Raw genomic sequence first — 26,207 nt, forward strand, 5'->3', positions numbered from 1 at the left:
AATATATAAAAGCCAAGCTTCTTCAAGCTTAGGAGGTAAGTAGATAGTCTTACGATGATGGGTAAATGAAGTCAGTTCAGTTTGTGTTATTGAGTTGAATAATGTTGGAGAGAGAGAGAGGTGTTTAATCCTTCAGGTAAGCCGATGCCATCAATCCTCTGTTGTCTTCCAAAATCCTTTAGAAGTCACCGAATGTGACCACAAAAAGCAGACCATCTTCTGTGATTAAGTTATCAACCCAGGCAAGGGTTGGTCACACTGATAACTTCCCACCGGTCACAACTTTTCCACACTGCGAGAGCCACTGTTCGATTCTCCTGATCGATCCTCCAAAACCCACTTTTCTGTGTCCAAAACCATGTGTGTCTGGCTAACAACCAGCTGACCTTGTATTTATCTAAGCACACTGAACACCAGCTGTCCATCAAATAATGCCACCCTCGGTCACCATGGCGACCCACGAGCTGCTCGTTGCCCTCTGTAGGAGCTCATAAGCAGGCAGCGTCCTTGTATAAGTGTAAACAAACTGCAGAGAAACCATAACATCGATTGTCCATCAAATATCTATCTCTCTCTCTCTCCCCCTCCCCTCCCCCCCCAAACAATGTCCAAAAGTCAGTCTCATTCTACCGACGTTTTAAAGTGACAGTCCACAGAAAATATGAACCCTAGGGGTACATAACACATAAATTAAATTGTTGGACCGATAATGCTAAGTGAAGAGGGATAGATGTACGTGATAAAAGAGGCAATCCTAGCAAGAGTTCAGAGCGATTTGTGAAGAATGGATAAGGGACAGAAACAGACAAAGGAGACGGGGAAAGAAATTGTATCAGAAACAAAACATACTGGCCATGGAAGAACGAATAAAGGGAAAAAGGAAACGGAAAATAAAAACAATTCTGGGGTACCCCGCCTCTATTCAGACATAACGACCGATTCCCCAAACGATACTGATGACTGGGAATGGGTAAGGCGAATAATAATCTCGCTGTACCAGCCACAGCTGCATCGGCGCCTGTTTGACCACGGTCGCCCCCATATGATTCTCGCCCTGGTGCCTCAGTTGCCAACTCGAGAGTCATTGTACCACCACCGACCGATGTAGTTCCTCCAGGATGGTTGGGAAGTCCAATACCTGTTTCTGCCCGCACACGCAGTCAGCCTGGACTTCACCCATACTGGACCCCTGAACAAAGGTCATTGGTTTTACTGGGATTTTACAGACTCAGTATCAATTGTCCATGAGGACAGTTCCTAACCCACAAGCCAGAGTGGCGTGACAAGCACCTACTATGCAAATCCATCAGCCCTGGACCCCTTCCAAACTCCGTGGAATACGGAATGCTGCCCCTGACAAAAAGGTGCACCCCCAAGGGTTCTGTAATTATTTAAAAACTGTCCTGACTATTTATTCCGCTAACTCCTGATATTTGTTCCCTTCATCTGGCTATGGTCACCCTTACTCCTACTAATCGGGCACAGTTCACCAGTCGGCTCGGACGTGGCAATTACGACCAGTTAATCGCGACCGGGCAAACTGAACTGCGGATGATTGAAAACATACTGGATGCCTTGTTCCACGTTCTGGCCCCCTCCATAGATATAACTAAGGTCTTAGAGTGTAAACCCAGGAAATGTGAGACCCCTGAGATTTCCTAGAATGCTTTAACGCCATTTACTCTGCATGATCGGGAGATCTGCTGTACGCAGCAGGGAACTAGTCCCCACAGTACTGTACTCTCCTCCTCCAAGCCCTGCCCAGCAAGGTGGCCGACAGGGTTAAAGTCAACAATATGAACTGGTCAGAATCCACTCAAGCTTCAGAAAGCCATTTAAAATTAGTTAGTAGTTTACAAAGTCAAAGAATTTCTAGGAAAGCTGTAAATCAGATAAAGACTTTCATTATTTATCATTGTAGATGTATTAACAATCTGTGGCCTTGTCAGGAAGAAGTGCCATAGTTCAGTCTTTCAAAGCAAACCACAGAGGCCATCTAAAGGGGAAAAGTTCATTTAAATTTTAGTACATAACATTTTGAAGAAAAAGAAGAGGAATAAAGGGTGTAAAGATAGTAAGGTAGAAGGGCTAAAGTGTGTGTACCTCAATGCAAGAAGCATCAGGAACAAAGGTGATGAACTGAGAGTATTGGAGAATGCATTATATTCTATATGTATTGCAGTATTTACTCAGCAGTATTTACCCAAATGTACACATTGTAACAGCATTTACTCAAAGGGACATTGTATTTTCTATATTCACTATGTAACCACTGCTAGCTGAATAGAGGGTATTCACTATGTAGCCATGACTTTTGACCTAATCACTATTAATTCATGAAGAGAACTGGAATGAAACCAAGTAGGAAGATAACGGTGGCGAGTAAGGTAATGAAATATGTGGCAGTATGTCAAAACAAGACCAATTAAGAAATAACTGTGGTTAGGGATGAGGAGACACCTGGTCTAAAAAGTAAACTAGGACATAATTAAATTGGGGAGTAAAACAATAGTGGAAGGTCGAGAGCGGATGTATTGATGATATGTGATCACAGGCTGTCTGGATATGATAATGTAGCTAAGACAGGAGATTGCTATATAAAATGCTGTGTACAATCCTCGATGGGCAGTCAGTTACTAGCTTTCTGATTGTCTCAGCTATGATTTGCAAATTAAAGTTTAAAACGTCTTGAAGGATTTTCAGCGTCTCCTTGTTGTTTGTAAGAAACGAGAAACCACGACAAGAGCTTGGATACATACATGGAATTATGATGTTGTGGCCATTACAGAGACTTGGCTGGCACCAGGGCAGGAATAGATTCTCAATATTCTGGGATTTCAGTGCTTTAAAAGGGATTTGTGGGGGGGAAGGGGAGGAGGGGTGGCATTACTGGTCAGGGATACTATTACAGCTACAGAAAGGGTGGGTAATGTAGCAGGATCCTCTTTTGAGTCAGTATGGGTGGAAGTCAGGAACAGGAAGGGAGCAGTTACTCTACTGGGGGGGTATTCTATAGGCCCACTGGTAGCAGCAGAGATACTGAGTTGCAGATTGGGAGGCAGATTTTGGAAAGGTGCAAAAATAACAGGGTTGTTATCATGGGTGACTTTAACTTCCCTAATATTGATTGGCACCTGATTAATTCCAATGGTTTAGATGGGGCAGAGTTTGTTAAGCGTGTCCAGGTCGGATTCCTGTCACAGTATGTTGACAGGACGACCGGGGGAATGCCATACTAGATCTAGTATTACGTGACCAACCGGGTCAGGTCACAGATCTCTGTGGGTGAGCATCTGGGGGATAGTGACCACTGCTCCCTGGCCTTTAGCATTATCATGGAAAAGGATAGAATCAGAGGACAGGAACATTTTTAATTGGGGAAGGGCAAATTATGAGGCTATAAGGCTAGAACTTGCGGGTGTGAATTGGGATGATGTTTTTGCAGGGAAATGTACTATGGACATGTGGTCAATGTTTAGGGATCTCTTGCTGGATGTTAGGGATAAATTTGTCCCGGTGAGGAAGATAAAGAATGGTAGGGTGAAGGAACCATGGGTGACAAGTGAGGTGGAAAATCTAGTCAGGTGGAAGAAGGCAGCATACATGAGGTTTAGGAAGCAAGGATCAGATGAGTCTATTGAGGAATATAGGGTAGCAAGAAAGGAGCTTAAGGGGCTGAGGAGAGCAAGAAGGGGGCATGAGAAGGTCTTGGCGAGTAGGGTAAAGGAAAACCCTACGGCATTTTTCAATTATGTAAAGAACAAAAGGATGACAGGAGTGAAGGTAGGACTGATTAGAGATAAAGGTAGGAAGATGTGTCTGGAGGCTGTGGAAGTGAGCGAGGTCCTCAATGAATACTTCTCTTTGGTATTCACTAATGAGAGGGAAGTTGATGACGGTGAGGACAATATGAGTGAGGTTGATGTTCTGGAGCATGTTGATATTAAGGGAGAGGAGGTGTTGGAGTTGTTAAAATACATTAGGACGGATAAGTCCCCGGGGCCAGACGGAATATTCCCCAGGCTGCTCCATGAGGCGAGGAAAGAAATTGCTGAGCCTCTGGCTAGGATCTTTGTCCTCGTTGTCCATGGGAATGGTACCACAGGATTGGAGGGAGGTGAATGTTGTCCCCTTGTTCAAAAAAGGTAGTAGGGTTAGTCCGGGTAATTATAGACCAGTGAGCCTTATGTCCGTGGTGGGAAAGCGGTTGGAAAAGATTCTTAGAGATCGGATCTCTCGGCATTTAGAGAATCATGGTCTGATCAGGGACAGTCAGCATGGCTTTGTGAAGGGCAGATTGTGTCTAACAAGCCTGATAGAGTTCTTTGAGGAGGTGACCAGCCATATAGATGAGGGTAGTGCAGTGGATGTGATCGATATGGATTTTAGTAAGGCATTTGACAAGGTTCCACACGGTAGGCTTATTCAGAAAGTCAGAAGGCATGGGATCCAGGGAAGTTTGGCCAGGTGGATTCAGAATTGGCTTGCCTGCAGAAGGCAGAGGGTAGTGGTGGAGGGAGTACATTCGGGTTGGTGGGTTGTGACTAGTGGTGTCCCACAAGGGTCTGTTCTAGGACCTCTACTTTTCTTGATTTTTATTAAACCTGGATGTGGGGATGGAGGGGTGGGTTGGCAAGTTTGCAGACAACACAAAGGTTGGTGGTGTTGTGGATAGTGTAGAAGATTGCAGAGAGACATTGATAGGATGCAGAAGTGGGCTGAGAAGTGGCAGATGGAGTTCAACCCGGAGAAGTGTGAGGTGGTACACTTTGGAAGGACAAACTCCAAGGCAGAGTACAAAGTAAATGGCAGGATACTTGGTAGTGTGGAGGAGCAGAGGGATCTCGGGGTACATGTCCACAGATCCCTGAAAGTTGCCTCACAGGTAGATAGCGTAGTTAAGAAAGCTTATGGGGTGTTAGCTTTCATAAGTTGAGGGATAGAGTTTAAGAGTCACGAGGTAATGGTGCAGCTCTATAAAACTCTAGTTAGGCCACACTTGGAGTACTGTGTCCAGTTCTGGTTGCCTCCATATAGGAAGGATGTAGAAGCACTGGAAAGGGTACAGAGGAGATTTACCAGGATGCTGCCTGGTTTAGAGGATATGCATTATAATCAGAGATTAAGGGAGCTAGGGCTTTACTCTTTGGAGAGAAGGAGGATAAGAGGACACATGATAGAGGTATACAAGATATTAAGAGGAATAGATAGTGGACAGCCAGTGCCTCTTCCCCAGGGCACCACTGCTCAATGCAAGAGGACATGGCTTTAGGGTAAGGGGGATATTAGAGGAAGGTTTTTTACTCAGAGTGGTTGTTGCATGGAATTCACTGCCTGAATCAGTGGTGGAGGCAGATACACTCGTGAAATTTAAGAGACTACTAGACAGGTATATGAAGGAATTTAAGGTGGGGGGTTATATGTTCTATTTTCAGTGGGTGGCTAGAGCAATCTTCTATATTTTAATATTTGTTTTCTTTCCTTGTGAGGAAAGGTTAATTTTTCGTGTTGTCCAATTCTGAACAATATAAGGACAGTGCATTATACTTTTTAAAAAAAAGTGTTAGTTTGTCAGAGAAAAAAGACTTTTTGTTTCTGAAAGGTTTTGTTATCGTGTGGCACCAGTGTAGTACAGATCTTAATAGACCAGAAGGTACCAGATTCAGCCCTCGACTTGTGCTAATTAACTCCCATTGTTAATACACTACGCTGACTCAGATGTGTAAATTCCTGGGCCTTGTCAACTTCCGCTGACAATGATATGAGGTCCTTCTCATACAGAACCCCCTTCTCCATTTTTCCCCCATTATACTGGGAATCCAGCCACCTTTTTAGAATGCCCACCTGAGTGTCTAGATTCACCGCCCCCATGATTGTGCAACAATAGATCACCAACTGACAGAAGTCCAACCTGACATGACTGACATCCCCCTCACTAACCCGGACTTAGTCTTCTATTTTGATGGAAGCTCCTTCATAGACAACCAAGACCAGCTCCGTGCAGGCTATGCTGTTGTTTCCGACATAGAAACCATGGAGTCCGCTTCCTTTCTTACTCCTCACTCGGCGCAGCAAGCTGAACTCTTTGCACTCACTAGAGCATGCAATTTAGCCACTGGGGAATTGGCTAATATTTTTTTTTACAGACTATAGATATGCCTTGGAGTTGATCGTGACTTTGGACAATTTTGGAAAGCTCGGGGTTATGTTACCCCCTCCCCGGTATGGTCATCACTAATAAAATTTACAATGACATCCTTTTATCCACCATCTGTCTTCCTTCACAATTGACTATTATTAAATGCTCTGCACACACTAAAGTTACCACTGAGATTCACCGTGGAAACAGCAGAGCTCACTCAGCTGTGAAACAAGCTGCCCTTACTGAAGCACTGATTGCTCCCCAAATGATGAATTGTCGGGGAAAATCTGAATCCCCCATTTCCGAATCAAAGGGTATGCGTGGAATTGAGGATGTACATATTTTATAGAGGGACGCCTCTGAAAAAGAGAAAGCCACCTCGGAATCGGCAGGATGCTTTTCCTCACCGACTGAGGACCTCTGGCTTACTCTTGCCTATCAGGTCTGCGTACCTGAAACTATACTGGGCTATATTGTAGATTTTGTGCATACCAGTACTCACCTTGGCAAGGAGGGAATGGTAAGGCAATGTTTGGAATCATGGTGGAAGCTGGACCTGGAGAAAGTAGCAGAGAATGTTGCTAGACGATGTCTGATATGCCAAGAACATAATCCAGGAAAAGACACCCATGCCCAAAGGGATATACCCCATTGTCAAGATGCCCTTTCTGCCAACTACTCTCGATAATATCGAATTACTGCACATGCACTGTTATAAGTATTGTCTTGTAATTCTTGTGTTTTTAGTAGATGGATTGAAGCATATCCCACCACAGATAACAAAGTTACTGTGGTGTATATTTTGTTGAAAGAAATTATTCCCAGATTCAGGGTACCAGAGCAAGTTGTATCTGACCATGGCCCTAATTTTGTGGGTGAGGTTAATACCCAGCTATGCCAGGCTCTGGGTATTAAACAGACATTCCATTGCCCCCAAAGACTGCAGACCGCTGGCCTGATTGAAAGGGCGAATGGGACACTGAAAAACAAATTGGCTAAATTAGGACAAGAAACCGGTCAACATTGGCTCAAAGTGCTACCAAAAGCCTTGTTCTAGATGAGAACTCATTATCAGACCAAACATAGTCTGTCGGCAGCCGAAATAGTATATGGCAGACTGTTAAGAACTCCCTGAAAGGCTGCCTTGCCGACCGCAAAATTACCTGAGATGGACTTGAATCAAACGTCGAATGAAATTATAGGGTATATCCTGGCACTAACCAAATCTCTCCAGGTTCTGCATTCACAGGTGAAAGAGGCCCACTGAGAAGGACAGGAACTGGAAAATGAACTTCGTGTTTGCCCAGGAGACTTTGTTCTCATAAAGAATCATTTTAGAAAGAAGCTTGAGCCTCGTTGGAAAGGGCCCTACCAAGTGTTACTAACCACTCCGACAGCAGTCAAGCTACAAGGACTTCTGAAATGGACATATCTAGGACATGGCAAAAGTGTGCATTCATGACTAAGCTATAACTGTCTATACTTGTAATCTTAAGCACTTGTATTGTAGTAACCAAGCCAAACACCTTCCTGTTGCTTTGCTATAGTTATTCTGAGAAAACTAACTCATCTGCTTGCAGGTGTGTGCAGCGATTCCTCCCCATGGGAAGATAGGGGTTCCCCTTATAGCCGTTCTGCTGAACAGCAGTGAACAATGGTCAGTCTGTGCCTTTTCTAATGACACTCAGACTAGTGAGGCCCAAAATTTCACCAGTAATGTGGTTGGAGACTGTGGGTGCCACTGCTTTGATGGTTGGTACATTCGTCCTCCGCTCTGGAAAAAGCCATCTAATGGGGACGTCAGACATCATGGCCCTCCAGCATTGTTAGATCTGACCAACCAATAAATACTATCTTCTACTGTAATTTTAAAGGTAAGGGGACTTATTTTCTGGGCAGTAGCACCTGTGCCATTTACACAATGGCTGAACCACTGCGCCCCTTGAATGGAATTCAATGGGTTTGCGGGGAAAGGGCTCCCAGGAGAGACAGCTAGTTGATAGGACACCCAACAAGAGAGCAGAAATTGGATGGGATGCTGCTTCCTGGCTTATCTTGTACCCCACATGCAAATGCTGAACACCCTGGACCGGCACCATTCTTTATTATGGAAAAAGCGAGGAATCTCACAACTGGAGTGCTTCTGGATGATACTTTTACCCTTCTACAGGGCGGCCTGCAAATCAAGGGAAATTATCAACCTGGCCACAATTTTGGAGAAGATGGCCAATGGTACCATTAAGGCCATGGATGGCGTTCAAGATTAAGATTAAGGGCCATCACTGCTGAAATGATAGCACAACAACAGACTATTTTACAGAACTGAATGACCCTTGATTTTCTTCTGGCTGAAAAAGAGGTGCATGTGCCATAATAGGACTAGAGTTCTGCACCTACATCCCAGATGAATCAGAGAACATTACCTCTCTCTCCATTCACATTCAAAAGGAGGTAAATAAATCCGGAAAATCGGGGCCGACCACTGGTGGCGCCAGAGATTTTTTCTTGCTGGTGCTATAGTGGGGCTGAATTATTCAGTGGTGCTGAGGGATGTACTATATGTAATATGTATTTGCAAGGCCAGACACGTGGTGTTCAAAAGTCAGTTTCAAGCATTATGTGCCTACTATAAATGCCTCTGTTTATTCACAAGCAACAGCAGTTGATAGATCTAATATAGAAGTGAACTGTGACAGTGTCAACAGCATCCGAGACAACCCGGGCTACACAGAGCATAAACAAACAAACCAACAGGGCATCCGACCCACAGCGCATAACATAAATCATGCACCAACCCCGCAATCAGCGTCAAATGCGCACTTTTCAACTGAAAAACACAACACCTAACCCACAATGTCCACTGCTATTCGCATTACATAGACAGACAATGCCAAAAGATACACCGTTATTAAAGTCAAATAAGGCAAACAACAGATGCAAGGCTTTATCAGGAGTTGGACAAATCGTACTCTGACCATGCAATATCTCAATTAATTTGGCTACTGAATTTAAAACAAAAATCAACAGAATCACCGCTTGGAAGTCTAAGCAAAACCAGTAGGCTTAATAGCAGTAAATGTAATATTTTAGGATTTGCAGAAAACATAAGGACTATGGGGTATCTGCCATAAAATAATAATTATAATCAGCACTAGTCCAGGCCCATATTTTTTAAAAAAAAAATCAACTGCACTCACCATTGATGTTTCCAGAGAAGCACAATCCGTCTGTTGTTATGATTGGTGGCACAAGCATCAATGATTTTCTGGATGTCAAGTGCCTTAGTCCTCTGGCTGTTTATGGCCAACAGGGCCAAGTTGCTGTTCCGAGCATCGCCACTGCTATTCCTTAGGTAGTTTTTGAGGCGTCTGAGGCAAGAGAAACTCCGTTCGCATGAGGCAAATGTCACAGGCAGAGTCAGTGATATGCAGATTATTAGTTTGTATAAATCTGTAAGTGCATCGCGGTGGGGTCTCATTAGAACTAGACATTCCACTGTGTCATTCACTGTCTGTCCTTGGTTTTGTTTTGTTTCCAGCAGATGCTGAACCTGATGTAGCTCTGCCGTCAGGTTCACTTCAGTCACTCTATAGTATTAGGCCATTGGCTAAAGACGATTCTTATCTAGGAAGAGCTTGTGTTTGGGATTCAATGCTGAGACTCCAGTCAGAACACCCCCTGTCTCAACTGAGAACTGTCTTTTCAATTCAGTCAGAAGTCTGTCTATAACCTGATAGAAACAGTGCTTGCGATGGTCATCAGAGGATGTGACAGGTGTGCGTTCAGTTTCGGCCTCAACAACAAAATCATGTAGGTGGCGGGGTGGCTGGGCCTGTCTCCTTTCATGTGGTCTGCTCTGTATACCGGCCTTGACGCACAGGTCCCTAGCTCTTGCCTGAATTTCATTCCATGATTCCTCTCCGCGTTTTGCTGAGAGTGCATCGATAATAGACTGAGCCAATCCACAGCGGATGAAAGCTCCAAACTGGGAGATTGTAGCTGGTCTGATATGAACTTGGTGACTTGGAATAAATCCTCAAACAGGGTGAGAAGTAAAGCAAACTGCTCGACAATCAGTCCATTTACAGCTCTGGCCACTGTTTTCCTCCGTGCATTTGGTTGCCCCATAATATCCTGTAGTGTAGCTAGAATGGCAGGGAGTGATTTCCTTCTAGCCCACAAAGCTGTATACTGCCAAGCCCAGCGTGTATCTGACAATTTCTTCAACTCCACGGGCTGTGCAGTTGATCCCAGTTCTCTGTTTCTTCATGAAAAGATCGTGGGCAACAGAGTTTGAAAAGAAGTTGTAAAGCAGCTGCACAGTTTCAAAGAACTCACCTACTTGTTGTACCTTGCTCACAACATCCACTAAAACAAGGTTAAGTCTGTGAGCATGGCAATGTATATATAATGCCTGCAGGACCTCTTTCCTGAACCTGTCTTGTACCCTGTTATTGCACCCGGACATCACTGCCGCCCTGTCATAACACTGACCTATACACGCGTCCTTATCAATAACACACTGGGCGAGTGTCTGTTCAATGCTTTTAAAAAGCGATTCTGCGTCTAACCCTTCTGCTGGAGTGAAATTCAAGAATTCTTCAAGCACTGTTTCGTTATTCAAATACGGCACCAGCACTGATATTTGCTCCTTTTTACTCAAGTCTTTACTTTCATCCACTATGATGGCAAAATATCCAGCCTCCTTGTTATCTGCATTTATTTGACATCTGACCTTATCTGCATAATACCCATAATTTCATTTTGGATATCGTGTTGGGTGTTTTTGTATTTCCAGGATTGTCCTTTTTTTTTAAGCTACAGTCATATCAAAATGCCCAATTACACTGAGCAACTCAACAAAGTTTCCCCTATTGCCAGATCCATCATCCTCTCGGTGTCCTCGCTGGGCAATGCCTTGGCACACAGTATAGCGTAGTAGAGACTCAACCACTGCTTTCATATGCTCACGACTTTCTTGGACAATCTTTGCATGTCCTTTATCAAGCATATTTCCCAATCTTGAACCATCTTGTTTTCTCAATCTGAATTCGGCCCATGCCTCCATAGCAAACTTATGAGCTGCACTTACATGGTGGGTTGTTGTAGCTTTCCACCAGTTGTGGTAACCAGTGACAGTGAAGGTAGACTCAGAATGGAACCCATGTCCTCCACACAGGAAATGCCTGCATGTGAAGCAGAATGTAGTATCTTTCATGATCGCATATTCCAGCCAGGAGCACAGGTCAAACCAGCCACAAATAAAACTCCTTTGCTGATTGCCAAACTGTTGCAAAGGGTACTCTTTCAATGCTAGCCCACAGGGTCCTTCCTCAGGCTGCTGGCTAACATTACTAACAGTATTCCCATTAGCACTAAGAGCAGCTTCATCCACGTTCTCTTCCGAATCCCGCTCCATTTCTTGTTCCTCTACTTCGCCCTCACACTCCTTTGATAAACTGCTGTCGCGTCCTCATCCCTACTTACTTCTTCCTGCAAGTCACTTTCAATTAAGAGAGGCTCAGGCTGAGACACCACTGATTCCTCTGGATGAGGTTGTTTTCTCACTAAAAATCGATCCATTTTTCACGTCAGCCAAAATAATGCACGTGCCAGGCCGATGCTAGCTTGTAAAAGCACTATGTGTGTGTCATCCGTTAGTCTCGCGCCTGGATCCTGCACAATGTATGTATACTATCAATCTCTCGCATGAGTGAGAGTGAGTGACATCACCACCTTAAGTGATCTTAGATCAGCTTAACTGATCTGAGGACAGCAACGGCAAGACATTGACAACGATGTTCACAAACGAATAAGCAGAAGTGTAGAGTGGATATGACCTTAGACCAGCACGGATAACTTTATTGCTGTGTGGGTGCTATGGTAATTGAGAGCGCTGTTTCACTAGATCAATTGGAGAAACAAGCTGTATTCAAAACTATACAGAGAAAGCAAAGCAGCTGCAATTTGTATGTGAAATTTTAGTTAATTTCTTGGTGGTGCTATTGTAATTTCTGCTGAGGCTAGTATCACCTTAGTGCCACCCTGGGGCCGACCTACATGGCTTTAGCTCAAAAGGGGGATTGTGGCCCTTCAGTGACATCTTCGCAGGATGGCGCAGTATACTGCTACATTATGCTATCATCATTGCAGGAGTACTCATACTTATTGCACTTTTCTGATGTTTATGGCCCCTTGTCAGCCGGTACTTTTGCTCTACACCCATAGAGATATTTATACAAAGAGTCCTCCCAGAAGGAAGGGGACCGCAGAGAGACCAAGGTGCAAATGATGAGGATGGAGGCTATGATGACATGGAAAACCCTTTGGCTTATCCCAAGGGTTACTATCCACCCTTCTTACAGGAATATGAGAATTAAGATGTACAAGAACCCCAACATTGATAACCCTAGTTGTTATGGAATGACATAAGGAGGGAATGAGGAATTATATGCAGAATTAAAAGGGCTAAAACCGAACTGACTTATTGGCAGCTCGACAAGTAGTGCTGTGAGAATAATGTATAAACAAAGAAGTGTTTGTTACATGAGAAGCTTCTCTGTCTACTCCTATCAGAATATGTGATAACAATGTATACCAGCAGCTCCAAACAGTATTCTGGGCTCACTTGGGTGGCAGATTTTTCCAGGCTCTGTAGTTCAATTGAGCATGCAAGCTTGCTAATAAACAGTATGTACTTTTAAGTAAACTGTGGTTGACAGTTATTGCTTAGGTCTAAACCTGAAGGACTCTAGTACAGAGGCAGATCGACAGTAGCACTATTACCACATGGCTTCTGAGACCTCGATTTCATTCTAACCTTGGGTGCTGTGCTTGGGTGCACATTTATCCTGTGGCATGCTCTCCTGTTGCTCCAGTTTACCTTCACATCCCAAAGTTGATTTGTTTGGTAAGTTAACAGGCTATTATAAATTCCAAGCATAATACTTTTGTGACCTAAATCACTGACCCTACTTTCAATGTACCAATGGATAAATTAATTAAGATGAGATTATTTGCATTTGAATTGAATAATTACTTTCCAATTTTCAAACTTGGTGTCAGGACAACTCTTTCACTGAATGGATGATGTACAGCAAAAGCAAGTACTCTATCAAATTAAAGGTATTAATTGGAAGTTGGACTGTAGTTTCACTTGTTTACTAATTTGCTTATTTATGAATCTTTTTTGTTAAAGTAGAAGAACATGGCTGGAAATTTCCAAATGGTGCATAATTTTGTAAAACTTATAAGACACTAGTATTTGGTTATTGTCTATATAAAATATCAAACTATTTTATGTGTGTGGCTTGATTACCTGAACAAGTTTAAGATTCCATGGTGGATGATTGATTAATCCTGCGATTTCCAACTGATTAGAAACAGCTGCCTGCAGTTCCACATAGGTGCTACTATCCAATTGTATACCCGGGAACAGGTCACTGATTAGACTAAGAAAGAGGGGCTCATCTTCATCCACCTGTGAATAAAATACAATTCAATTATAATTTGAACTATAAGCAGAAAATGCTAATCAGGCCAAGCAGCAATTGCAAAGTTAGATTCACATTTCAGATTGTCCATCTTTTCTTTAAATTAGTTTTATGATTTGGAGTTATAAACCATAATAGTGCAATGAGGAAATTTTAAACAAACCTGAGATCACTATCTGTTGAAGCGCAGTGAGATATTAGAGTTTAAAAAAAAAAGTGCAGCATATGTTTTATTTCTTCGTTTTCTTTGTAAAAGGAAAGAGGATTGAGTTAAAAAATTGAAGAATTCACTGGTAGGTGCCAGGTGATAATAATCATTTAAAAAAAGAGCAGAAGTGGCTAGCTACATTGTAAAGATTGATGTGTCGGATGACTACTTCATGTATACTGAGCTAATTGAGCAGCATTTTGAAGCAAATGAAATAACCAATGAGATGTGAGTACCAGTTTTGCAGAGTGCATTGTGTTTAAAGGCATTCAGTTTTCTTAGAAGTTTAACTGCTCTAACCAAGCCGGAATTAGCTTGTCTGATATCATGAAAGTAATGCAGGAACATTCAGAACCAAAACAATTGTTTGATTGTAGAACATTTTAGGTTTCATAAATGGAATCAAAAGGAAGGGGAGTCCATTTCAGTATATGTGGCTGAATAGAAAAACTTGTCTGAGCATTATCAGTTCAGTGATGGGCTTAATGATGCACTGAAAGATCATTTAGATTGTGGAATCTTCCAAGGAAGCATTCAAAAATGCCCCCAAACTGAAGCACAACTTACATGAAAAAGAACAGTTGAAATAGCTGTATCAATGGAAACAGCAGCCAGAGATGCAATTAGGTCATAGTCAGGATGAAAGAGAGCATGAACAAAATTGCAATGTCAAAATAGAAACCTGCTTTGCTAAACATACATTGTGGCAGGGACTCACGTACACTAGACTAATGCAGGTTTGAAGGTGAAACTTGCAGAAAATGTAACAAAGTAGGACAAATACAAAGAGGATGGCAGGCAAATAAAAACAAATAGACTGCATAAGGAAGAGAAAAAGATAAAAAGTCAAACTGCAGTTTCAAAATGAACACTAATCCGCATGCTGTCGGTAAGAGATCTGATAAAATTGAGAGTGACGCAGGATTGGGTAGCTGTGAGGTTTACAATGTGAAAGCTAACAATATACAAGAAATATGGCTTACACTAGAAGTGAATGGTAAACTAATTAAAATGAAATTGGACACTGGCTCAGCTATTTCAGTCATTCAACAAAATGAGTTTGAACAGCATTTCAAAGATACTAAACTGAACCCTGCAGCTATCCAACTAAGACCTTATACTGGAGAAAAGATCATTCCTGTGGGAATGACATTGGTAACAGTGAAAAACAACAACCAACAAACCAGAATAAGTTTGTATGTGGTAAAAATAGGAGATCCAGCATTGTGGGGGCATGATTGATTGAGACAACTACGACTTGATTGGAGATCTATCATTATTTCCATGCCACAATTGAGTCAATTGAAAACGAATTAAGAAGGTACTGGATGATGCCATAACTGACTCCATGCTGTACACCATGAACTGTTGCCCCACAGAGGGCAAACAGGTATTGGTGTCAACCTTTGTACCTTTAGTTGGAAAGTATATTGGTCCAAGCAAGGACCATACTGCTCAGAGGAATCATGAATGTGATGAAAACAGTGGTCTGACTGCAACAGTTTTTGTAGACACCATATCTGACAGCACTTCTGATACGTTAACCAAACAGTTACCTGCGAAATGTGGCTTGGTTTTAAGCTGGAAGAGAGTTCAAGGAGCTTCAGGAAAGTTGGAAGCATTCGGCTTTTGTGAGTATAAAGAGCAGAATCTACTCTGTGTGCATTAAGGCTATTGCGTGAACTTCAAGTAGGAGACAAAAAGCTGCTTTTTGCAGTAGATGCAAAGAACAAAGCCTAGCTGGATAAATGGAAAGTCAATAAGAAATGAGTCAATGGAGATACGTAAACAGAGGAGTTGTCAGATGATGTTATGGATGAGGAAACCAAGAGGGGCCATCAGATTGTAAAGGGAGCAATCAAAGGATTAATAAGAGAATACTCCAGTGAACTAAATGCATCTTTCCAAGATCAAGATACACATCCTAGAAAGAAGGAAAAGAAAGAGGAGGATGACATAAGTGCTATGAAATGGAAGAGAAGAAATTTCAAGAAATGAGCAAATTCAGAGATACTCACCAGAAATTAGAAGTTGAACAGGAGAGAAGAAAGAGAGAGAAAGAACATGAGCGAGCAAGAAAAAGGCACAAAAGAAAGAATGAACATGAGAAATGAAAAGAGCACAATAAAGAGAGAGAAAGAAGCCGGGACAGGGAGAGAAGCAAGGACCGCAGTAGATCCCAGAGCTCTCAGGACCACTTCCTGCAGTCTCAGAGTCAACTCCTACAACAACCACAGAGGCGGTCCCAGAAATTGAGATTGTTTTCACAGCCACAAGTCTCACCTGCTTAGCAGAGTGACCTCCCTTGTCTGGAACAATGTTATAAGATCATAAGGTATAGGAGCAGAATTATGCCATTCGGCCTATCAAGTCTGCTCCGCCATTTCATCATGGTTGATCCAATTTTCCTCTCAACCCCAATCTCCTGTCTTCTCCCCATATCCCTTCATGCCCTGACTAATGAAGAACCTATCAGCCTCTGCCTTAAGTTTACATTTACTTGGCCTCCACAGCTGCCTGTGGTAAAGAATCCCACAGATTCACCACTCTCCAGCTAAAGAAAATCCTCCTCATCTCCTTTCTAAAAGGATGCCCCTCTATTCTGAGGCTGTGTCCTCTGGTCTTAGACTCTCCCACCAGAGGAAACATCTTCTCCACATCCACTCTATCAAGGCCTTTCACCCACAAGAGTAAGAAATCTTCACAGCGGTTAATGTTTAAGCCTGAATGGGATAATTTAAAATTATTATGCTGTGGATGTCTATATAGTAGTTGTATTATACAATATTCTGTGTACATATTGAGTTGGAGTTTATAGCTAAGCAGGAAGGAATGTTGTGTATTTAATATTTCAGTAGTATTTCAGCAATATTGCAAATATGTTATTTGATTTAGCATTCTTGTTTGTTTAAATAATTCATTACAGATTATATATAAAAATAAGTGCATACATCATGACTCTACCACGATACATGCGTGCCTCACTTAAAGAAAACACGGTTAGGCTCACATTTCTGACTCTCTGTCTTTTCCTTTAAATTAGTTTTATGTTTTGGAGTTACAAAACGTAAGTTTTCCAAGTTGATGTTTCCGGTCAATACAGTGATCCAATGGCTAAGTTCAAGTTTAAGGAGAACTGCCATCCAAAGGCCTGGGTAATGCTGACTGTGGTGGACCCAAAGGTAGAAAAACTTGACCAACTGCAGAGAGCAGAGAGAGCTGGGAAATAAATATTCAAGGGTATATGTCCTATCGAAAGGGCAGACAGGTGGGCAGAGGGGGTGGGGTGACTCTGTTGGTGAGGAATGAAATTCAGTCCCTTGTGAGGGGCGACATAGAATCAAGAGATGTAGAGTCAGTATGGATAGAATTGAGAAATTGTAAGGGCAAAAAGGGCTAATGGGAGTTATCTACAGGCCCCCAAACAGTAGCCTGGATATAGAGTGCAAGTTGAATCAAGAGTTTAAACTGGCATGTCGCAAAGGTAATGCTACGGTTGTTATGGGGGATTTTAACATGCAGGTAGACTGGGAAAATAAGGTTGGTACTGGACCCCAAGAAGGGAGTTTTTGGAGTGCCTCCGAGATGGATTCTTAGAGCAGCTCGTACTGGAACCTACCAGGGAGAAGGCAATTCTGGATTTAGTGTTGTGTAATGAACCGGATTTGATAAGGAAACTCGAGGTAAAGGAGCCATTAGGAGTTAGTGACCATAATATGATAAGTTTTAAACTACAATTTGAGAGGGAGAAGGGAAGATTGGAAGTGTCAGTATTGCAATTGAACAAAGGGAACTATGGAGCCATGAGGGAGGAGCTGGCCAAAGTTGACTGGAAAGATACCCTAGCAGGGATGACAGTGAAACAACAATGGCAGGCATTTCTGGGAATAATACAGAAGGTGCAGGATCAGTTCATTCCAAGGAGGAAGAAAGATTCTAAGGGGAGTAAGGGGTGACCATGGCTGACAAGGGAAGTCAAGGATAGTATAAAAATAAAAGAGAAGTAGTATAACATAGCAAAGATGAGCAGGAAGCCAGAGGATTGGGAAACTTTTAGAGAGTAACAGAGGATAACTAAAAAGGCAATATGGGGAGAAAAGATGAGATAAGACAAGCTAGCCAAGAATATAAAGGAGGATAGTAAAAGCTTCTTTAGGTATATGAAGAGGAAAAAAATCAGTTAAGACCAAAGTTGGGCCCTTGAAGACAGAAACCGGTGAATTTATTATGGGGAACAAGGAAATGGTAGACGAGTTGAACAGGTACTTTGGATCTGTCTTCACTAGGGAAGACACAAACAATCTCCCAGATGTAATAGTGGCCAGAGGACCTAGGGTAACGGAGGAACTGAAGGAGATTCACATTAGGCGGAAAATGGTGTTGGATAGACTGATGGGACTGAAGGCTGATAAATCCCCAGCGCCTGATGGTCCGCACCCCAGGCTACTTAAGGAGGTGGCTCTAGAAATCGTGGCAGCATTGGTAATTATTTTCCAATGTTCTATACATTCAGGATCAGTTCCTGAGTAGCTAATGTTATCCCACTTTTTAAGAAAGGAGGGAGAGAGAAAACAGGGAATTATAGACCAGTTAGCCTGACACCAGTGGTGGGGAAGATGCTGGAGTCAATTATAAAGGATGAAATAGCGGCACATTTGGATAGCAGTAACAGGATCGGTCCGAGTCAGCATGGATTTACGAAGGGGAAATTATGTTTGACTAATCTTCTGGAATTTTTTGAGGATGTAACTATGAAAATGGACAAGGGAGAGCCAGTGGATGTAGTGTACCTGGACTTTCAGAAAGCCTTTGATAAGGTCCCACATAGGAGATTAGTGGGCAAAATTAGAGCACATGGTATTGGGGGTAGGGTACTGACACGGATAGAAAATTGCAACACTCACAACACGCTGGAGGAACACAGCAGGTCGGGCAGCATCCGTGGAAAAGATCAGTAGATGCAATTGGCAATCGCCTCTGATCTGGGCCAACATTTACGTGCCGGGCCGCGCCTAATTAATTAATTTGTTTATTTCGGCTTTTTTCTTAAAAATGTGCTGGGTGCATCCTGGCTACCGCTGCGTTCTCCACGGCAATGTATCGGTCCGCGGCCCGGGGGTGGGGTGGTGGGACACTGGGGTGCCATCTCGGCGTCTGTTTCCATCAGGGCAGGCAGGTCATCTTCTATGTCTGCCTGCCTCGATGTCAAAGGTCGAGGTTTGTCGTCTGCTGTGGCTGATGTGGAAGGCTTGCTTGACTGCTTAGCCTCATGCATTTTTCTATCATACAGTTCTTTGTAAGCATTCAAACCAGCTTGCAAATACGCCCTAAACCAACGTACCCTTTCAAAATTAAAGTTGTACTTCATTACTGCAGCGAAAATCTCACGCAGTTGCTTCACGTTCAGTTCCTGGATGACTTCACTTTCGGTCCGTTTGCTGCTGCATTCGGTTTTGATTGTTATCCTTTTCTCTTCCAATTGCATCAGCTCTTCATCTATCAGTTCTTGGTCATGGGATGCCAAAACCTCTTCAACATCATCTTTGTCGACTTCCACAAGCCAAACTCACTTTGTCCTTACTTCGTTCACCACGATCGAAACGCTTAATTATGTCTAGTTTTATGCTAAGTTTAACACCCTTATGAGCTCTTTTAGGCTTTTCTGATACCTTAGAACTTATCTTGCAAACGGATGCTCACAGGCACGTGTTTAAGCAATGCCGGCTAGAATGCAGTTCTGAATCCGGGGGAGGAGCGGCTGCTCGGGGCGCGCGCTGCCTTTTTTCGTAACAGTGAAAACACCTTCTGTTAACGAAAACAGGTAATTAATGTAGGTCTTTCATAACAGTGAGGTTTCGTAAAGCGAACGTTCGAAAAGCGGGGGACACCTGTACTGACTGTGGATGATCAGCCATGATCACAGTGAATGGTGGTGCTGGCTCAAAGAGCCGAATGGCCTACTCCTGCACCTATTGTCTATTGTCAGATGTGATACGGGCGGCTCTCCAGAATTGCAGCAAGCAAGAGGCCATGAAACAAACATATAATTGCACACAAGGCCATGAATACTTTGTGCCAGAGACATAATCTACACATGCATCTCGCAGAAAGAAAACTGACTAGCAGCTATCGTCCAGCTTGCCACAGTCAAGTAGCAGAACCTGAGATGACAGATGGAAAATTGCTGGTGACATTTGGATTATATACGCCAGCAAACTGTAGGGGAGCCCAGGAAAGCTAGAGAATCATCTTCTGCTGATGAAGCCAGTGTCCCAGCAGATGAACCAATGAATGCTTCATCTAGAAATTCACAGCCCACTAAAATTGACATCAGCTAACCAGGAAGGCATAGAGAGAGAATCTGCCTCCCTGCAGCAGTCCAGAAGGGTGCACCGGCCAGTTGGCCGCTACCAAGCGCTATAGATATTTCATTTTTCTCAGTTTAACTCACTTACTCCATTACTCTGTGGTTCCCATCATTAGCGGGGAGGATAGTACCATTTCAGATCAGTTGTAAGAATGTGTTGAGAGTGTATATGGCCAATCGATCTTACAGTGAATTGATTGGGCTTCCTACATGCAGTTTATGTACTGTCGTTTGGGTGCAGGCTTTCGAGTATGTATGTCTTTTGTCTTGGCGGTCGCATTCATAGCTCCCACACTGCAAGTTGCCCAGTGTGTACCATTACTAACAAGCCTCAGTAAAAACGTTTAATCATAAAACTCTGTTGCTGTTCTTGTCCCATGGATACATAACAGCAGGGCAGTGTTAGTGGCTGATTTAAATTTTCCTGTTATCAACTGGGCTAGCCCCCCAGAGTGCAAAGGGCTAAGGTGGGATGGAATTTGTATCACAAGCAAAAGAAAATCTGCAGATGCTGGAAATCAAAGCAATACACACAAAATGCTGGAGGAACTCAGTAGGCCAGGCAGCATCTATGGAAAAAAATAAAGTCAACATTTCGAGCCCAGACCCTTCGGCAGTATTTGTATGATGCAGAATTGTATGAAGGTAGTTTCCTCACGCAATAATCTGATGCTCCCATTCAGTAATGAGCAATGCTCGACCTCCTCTTCCAGAACGAGAAAGGCCAAATAACTGAAATGGCAGTTGGAGAGAACTTTGGGTACAATGATCACAATTCTGTTAGTTTTCAAATTGTGAGTCATACTTTATTGATCCCGGGGGAAATTAGTTTTCGTTACAGTTGCACCATAAATAATTAAATAGTAATATGTAAATTATGCCAGGAAATAAGTCCAGGACCAGCCTATTGGCTCAGGGTGTCTTATTGTTATGGAAAAGGATAGAACCAGGTCCACAAGTTAAAGTCCTGTACTGCAGTAGGGCCAATTTTGAGGGCATTAGGTATGATCTAGCTGGGGTTGACTGGATGGCTCAATTTAAAGGGAAAGGAACAGATAGCAAGTAGAAGAATTTTAAGAGTTTTGTATCAGTTGTTGAGACAGCATGCTCCTGTAGGATAAAAGATAGACACACCAAGTTCAGGAAACGCTCAGTGTTGACAGATATCAAGTCTTTGGTCAGGAAAAAAAAGGATGCAAACAGTACATCACTTCTACTCAGCTGGGCACAAGATGAATCCTCAGATGAATACGACATGTTTAAGAGCAGGGTTAAGAGGGTAATCAGGAGGGTAAAAAGTGGGTATGAAATGGATTTTGCAGGCAGGGTTAAAGATAATCCCAAGAGGTTCGTCAGTTATACTAACAGTAAAAAGATGACCAGTCAGAGACTAAATCCTCTTAAAGATCATCAGGGCAGCCTCTGTACGGAACTACACAGGAAATGACTCGGATTTTTAATGTCTATTTCTCCTTGGTGTTTACTAAGGAGAATTTCATGAATGCCAAAGAAATGAGAGGAATTGGTAGTGAGGTCTTGGAACATTTGCATATCCTAAGGAAGGGGTATTTACAGACTTGAAGTGTATCACACTGGGTAAATTCCCAGAGCCTGATCAAGTGCATATACAGACATTATTATGGGAAGCCAGAATCACAGTGTCTCTTGGAAAGATACTTGCCTTCCTGTTAGCTGCTAGTAAAGTTCCAGAAGATGGGAGGGTGGCTACTGTTATTCAATTTTTCAAGAAGGGTAGCAAGGACAGGCCAGGGAACTAAGGCCAGTGAGCTTGATGTCAGTTGTAGGGAAGTTACTGGAAGGAATTCTGAGTGACAAGACCTACCATCGCATGGATAGTCAAGGACTGATCAGTAATAGCGTGGTTTTGTGCATGGGAGGTCATTTCTTATTAATCTTCTGGAGTTTTTTGAAGAGATAACTGAGGGAATAGATGTGGGCAGGGCACTGAATGTGGTCTATATGGACTTCAGTAAGGACTTTGACGAGGTCCCCCATGGAAAGCTGATCTAAAAGATTAGGGTGCATAGTATTCAGAGAGAGCTAGAGAAGAGTGTTCGGAATTGGCTCAATGACAGTAAGCAGAGAGTGATAGTTTAAGGTCAATTCTCTGACTGGAGATCTGTGAGTAGTAGGATGCCTAGGGGTCAGTGTTGGGACCTCTTATTCATTTTATATGTAAATGATTTGGATGTGAATACACATGGCACAATTAGCACATTTGCTTATGATGCTACATTAAGAGGTGTTGTTAATAATGAAGCAGGTTACAATGAATTGCAAAGAGATCTTCTCACAAACAAGAGAAAATCTGCAATTAGGGAGACGGGCTGAGTAATGGCAAATGGATTTCAATTTAGGTAAGCTTAAGATAATGTGTTTTGTATATTCAAACCAGAGCGGGACCTACAGTGCCTATAAAGAGTATTCACCCCCCTCTTTTGTGTCAAAGTGAAAACAGATCTCTATAATGTGATGTAAATTAACTAGAAATATAAAACACAAAATTACTGATTGCATAAGTATTCACCCAGTTTAATATGACACACCAAATCATCACGGGTCAACCAATTGATTTTAGCAGTCATATAATTAGATAAATGGAGATCACTGTGTGCAGTGAAGGTGTTTCAGTTGATTGTGGTAAAAATACACTTGTATCTGGAAGGTCCAACTGCTGGTGAGTCAGTATCCTAGCAAAAACTAAACTACACCAAGATAAAAGAACACTCCAAGCAACTCCATGAAAAGGTTATAAAAAAGCACAAGTCAGGAGGTGGATACAAGAAAATTTCCAAGTCACTGAATATCCCTTGGAATACAGTTAAGTCAACCATCAAGACATGGAAAGAATATGGTAAATCTGCCACTGTGGAAAAAAAACTCACATGAAGTCTTGGCTAGAGTTTTCCAGAAGGCATGTGGGAGACTCTGAAGTCAGCTAGAAGAAGGTTCTATGGTCTGATGAAACCAAACTTGAGCTTTTTGGTCATCAGACTAAATGCCATGTTTGGCGTAAGCCAAACACAGCACATCATGAAAAAATACTGTCCCTACCATGAAGCATGATGATGACTACATCATGCCGTGGGGATACTTCACTGCAGCAGGTCCTGGAAGGCTTAGAGGGTAGAGGTAAAATGAATGCAGCATAATACAGGGAAACTCTGGAGGAAAACCTGATGTAGTCTGCAAGAGAACTGCGACTTGGGAGAACACAAACAACAGGAATTCTGCAGATGCTGGAAATTCAAGTAACACACATAAAAGTTGCTGGTGAATGCAGCAGGCCAGGCAGCATCTCTAGGAAGAGGTGCAGTCGACGTTTCAGGCTGAGACCCTTCGTCAGGACTAACTGAAGGAAGAGTGAGTAAGGGATTTGAAAGTTGGAGGGGGAGGGGGAGATCCAAAATGATAGGAGAAGGCAGGAGGGGGAGGGATGGAGCCAAGAGCTGGACAGGTGATAGGCAAAAGTGATACGAGAGGATCATGGGACAGGAGGTCCGGGAAGAAAGACAAAGGGGGGGGGGGACCCAGAGGATGGGCAAGGGGTATATTCAGAGGGACAGAGGGAGAAAAAGGAGAGTGAGAGAAAGAATGTGTGTATAAAAATAAGTAACAGATGGGGTACGAGGGGGAGGTGGGGCATTAGCAGAAGTTAGAGAAGTCGATGTTAAAGATGAAGCCACACTCAGGTTGGAGGAACAACACCTTATATTCCGTCTGGGTAGCCTCCAACCTGATGGCATGAACATCGACTTCTCTAACTTTCGCTAATGCCCCACCTCCCTTCGTACCCCATCTGTTACTTATTTTTATACACACATTCTTTCTCTCACTCTCCTTTTTCTCCCTCTGTCCCTCTGACTATACCCCTTGCCCATCCTCTGGGTCCCCCCCCCCCACCGTCTTTCTTCCCGGACCTCCTGTCCCATGATCCTCTTGTATCCCTTTTGCCTATCACCTGTCCAGCTCTTGGCTCCATCCCTCCCCCTCCTGTCTTCTCCTATCATTTTGGATCTCCCCCTCCCCCTCCAACTTTCAAATCCCTTACTCACTCTTCCTTCAGTTAGTCCTGACGAAGGGTCTCGGCCTGAAACGTCGACTGCACCTCTTCCTACAGATGCTGCCTGGCCTGCTGCATTCACCAGCAACTTTGATGTGTGTTACTTGGGAGAACATTTGTTTTCCAGCAAGAAAGTGACCCCAAGCATAAATCCAAAGCTAGACAGGAACGGCTTAAGAACAAGCAAAGTTAATGTTCTGGAGTCAGAGTCAGAGTCTAGACCTCAATCCAATTGAGGATTTGTGGCTGGACTTGAAAAGGGCTGTTCACTCACAATCCCAATGCTTTTTTTCTGTTGATCAGTGTCAAAAAAAGCCAAATTAAATCCACGGTGATTCAATACTGTAAAACAATAAAACACGAACACTTCCAAGAGTGTGATGTACTGTGTTCAGTCCTGGTCACCTCACTACAGGAATGATGTTGATACTATAGAGAGAGTGCAGAGGAGATTTTCAAGAATGTTGCCTGGATTGGAGAGCATGCCTTATGAGAATAGATTGAGACATCTTGGCCTTTTCTCCTTGGAGTGACAGAGGATGAGAGACGACCTGATAGTGGTGTATAAGATGATGAAAGGCATTAATCGTGTGCATAGCCAGATGTTATTTCCCAGGGCTGAGGTGGCTAACATGAGGGGGCATAATTTTAAGGTGATTGGAAGTAGGTACAAGGGGGATGTCATAGGTAAGTTTTTTACACACTGCACCTGCCTCAACCATTTTATCCAGCAGTTCATTCCATATATATACCACCCCCAGCAAGAAGAAGATGCTCCACAAATCCCCTTTAAATTGTTCATTTTTCACATTAAACCTATGCCCTCTAATTTTACATTTCCCTTTCCTGGGGAAAGAAGACTACATGCATTCACCTCATGATTTTATATACAGTATATTATTCAAACTTAATCACTTATGCTAAATACATAATATATAATAAATACAGTGTTTATGCACTGTGCCATATTTCTAAAATTTGGTTCTGCTGATGTTATTGTTCTATCTTAACTGGTGCATTGAATTTTATTTTGGAAGAATATTTCTTCATTTAAAATACACTTAAAATCATCTCCAACTCTCTCTTACCAATTTAGATAGATTCATGTCTCTTAAAACTCTCATGACAATTGTTGACTCACTGTCTTCTGGTCGCGCTCTCTTCTGAGCTCCCAGTGTTCTCAAGACAGAAAGAATATTTCTCAACCCAAAGTCATAATGAACCTACAAGCAGTTGATAAAAATAATCATAACCAGAATGCTGAATGAAATGACTTATAGTCCAATATGTTATTTATTAAGCAAACCAGTTTCCAGTTTGAGTTGTACAAGCATAATTCAGCACAAGAAGTTATCTGATTCTTGGGCCAATCATGAACAAAAGAATTCATGAGGAGAGGGAGTCATTGTGCATACATTAAAGTTCTATTAAAACAAATGTTCTGTAAATTAAACAATCAATAATTTTTGTATGATGCCAATTACTCTGTGGAGAATCTGACTTACTGTTCTTTTTTCTAACCATTAAGTGAAAAAATTCAAGAAATACTTCACAGCTAATGCATTTTTCTGAAGTGTTTACTTGAGAATGAAGTCAGCCAAATGGTTAGGGACAAGTGTGGATTAATTCAAGAAAGCGAAAATAGTTTTGCTAAATTGTACCTACCTGATTGGCCATAACTCAGAGTCATAGTGTCATACAGCACGGTGAAAGGAAGTTCACCTCACTAAACCCATGTACTCATTTATTACAATCCTACACTGACTCCTTTTTATTCTTCCTCATGTACCCAGATTCTATCCATCCACCTACACACTAAGAGCAATTTGTAGTGGGTAATTAACTTACCAACTTGCATATGGTAGGAAACAGAGCCCTTGATGACACATTGTGATCATAAAAGAGAATATGAA

At 42.6% G+C, this 26,207-nt stretch overlaps 1 protein-coding gene across 1 annotated transcript in view; it reads right to left on the reverse strand.

Annotated features, from left to right (window-relative positions):
* Nucleotides 1-26,207, reverse strand: part of LOC140210901 (dynein axonemal heavy chain 8-like) — a 1,093,299-nt gene that overhangs the window by 387,477 nt on the left and 679,615 nt on the right. Inside the window, exons 49-50 of the mRNA XM_072280167.1 lie at nt 25,383-25,517; nt 13,461-13,622 (exon numbers count right to left, since the gene is read on the reverse strand). Coding sequence (XP_072136268.1) covers nt 13,461-13,622; nt 25,383-25,517 — 297 coding nt within the window. The remainder of the gene's footprint in view (nt 1-13,460; nt 13,623-25,382; nt 25,518-26,207) is intronic.

Source organism: Mobula birostris, chromosome 2, assembly GCF_030028105.1.
Source record: "Mobula birostris isolate sMobBir1 chromosome 2, sMobBir1.hap1, whole genome shotgun sequence".
In the NCBI taxonomy this organism is placed as follows: Eukaryota; Metazoa; Chordata; class Chondrichthyes; order Myliobatiformes; family Myliobatidae; genus Mobula; species Mobula birostris.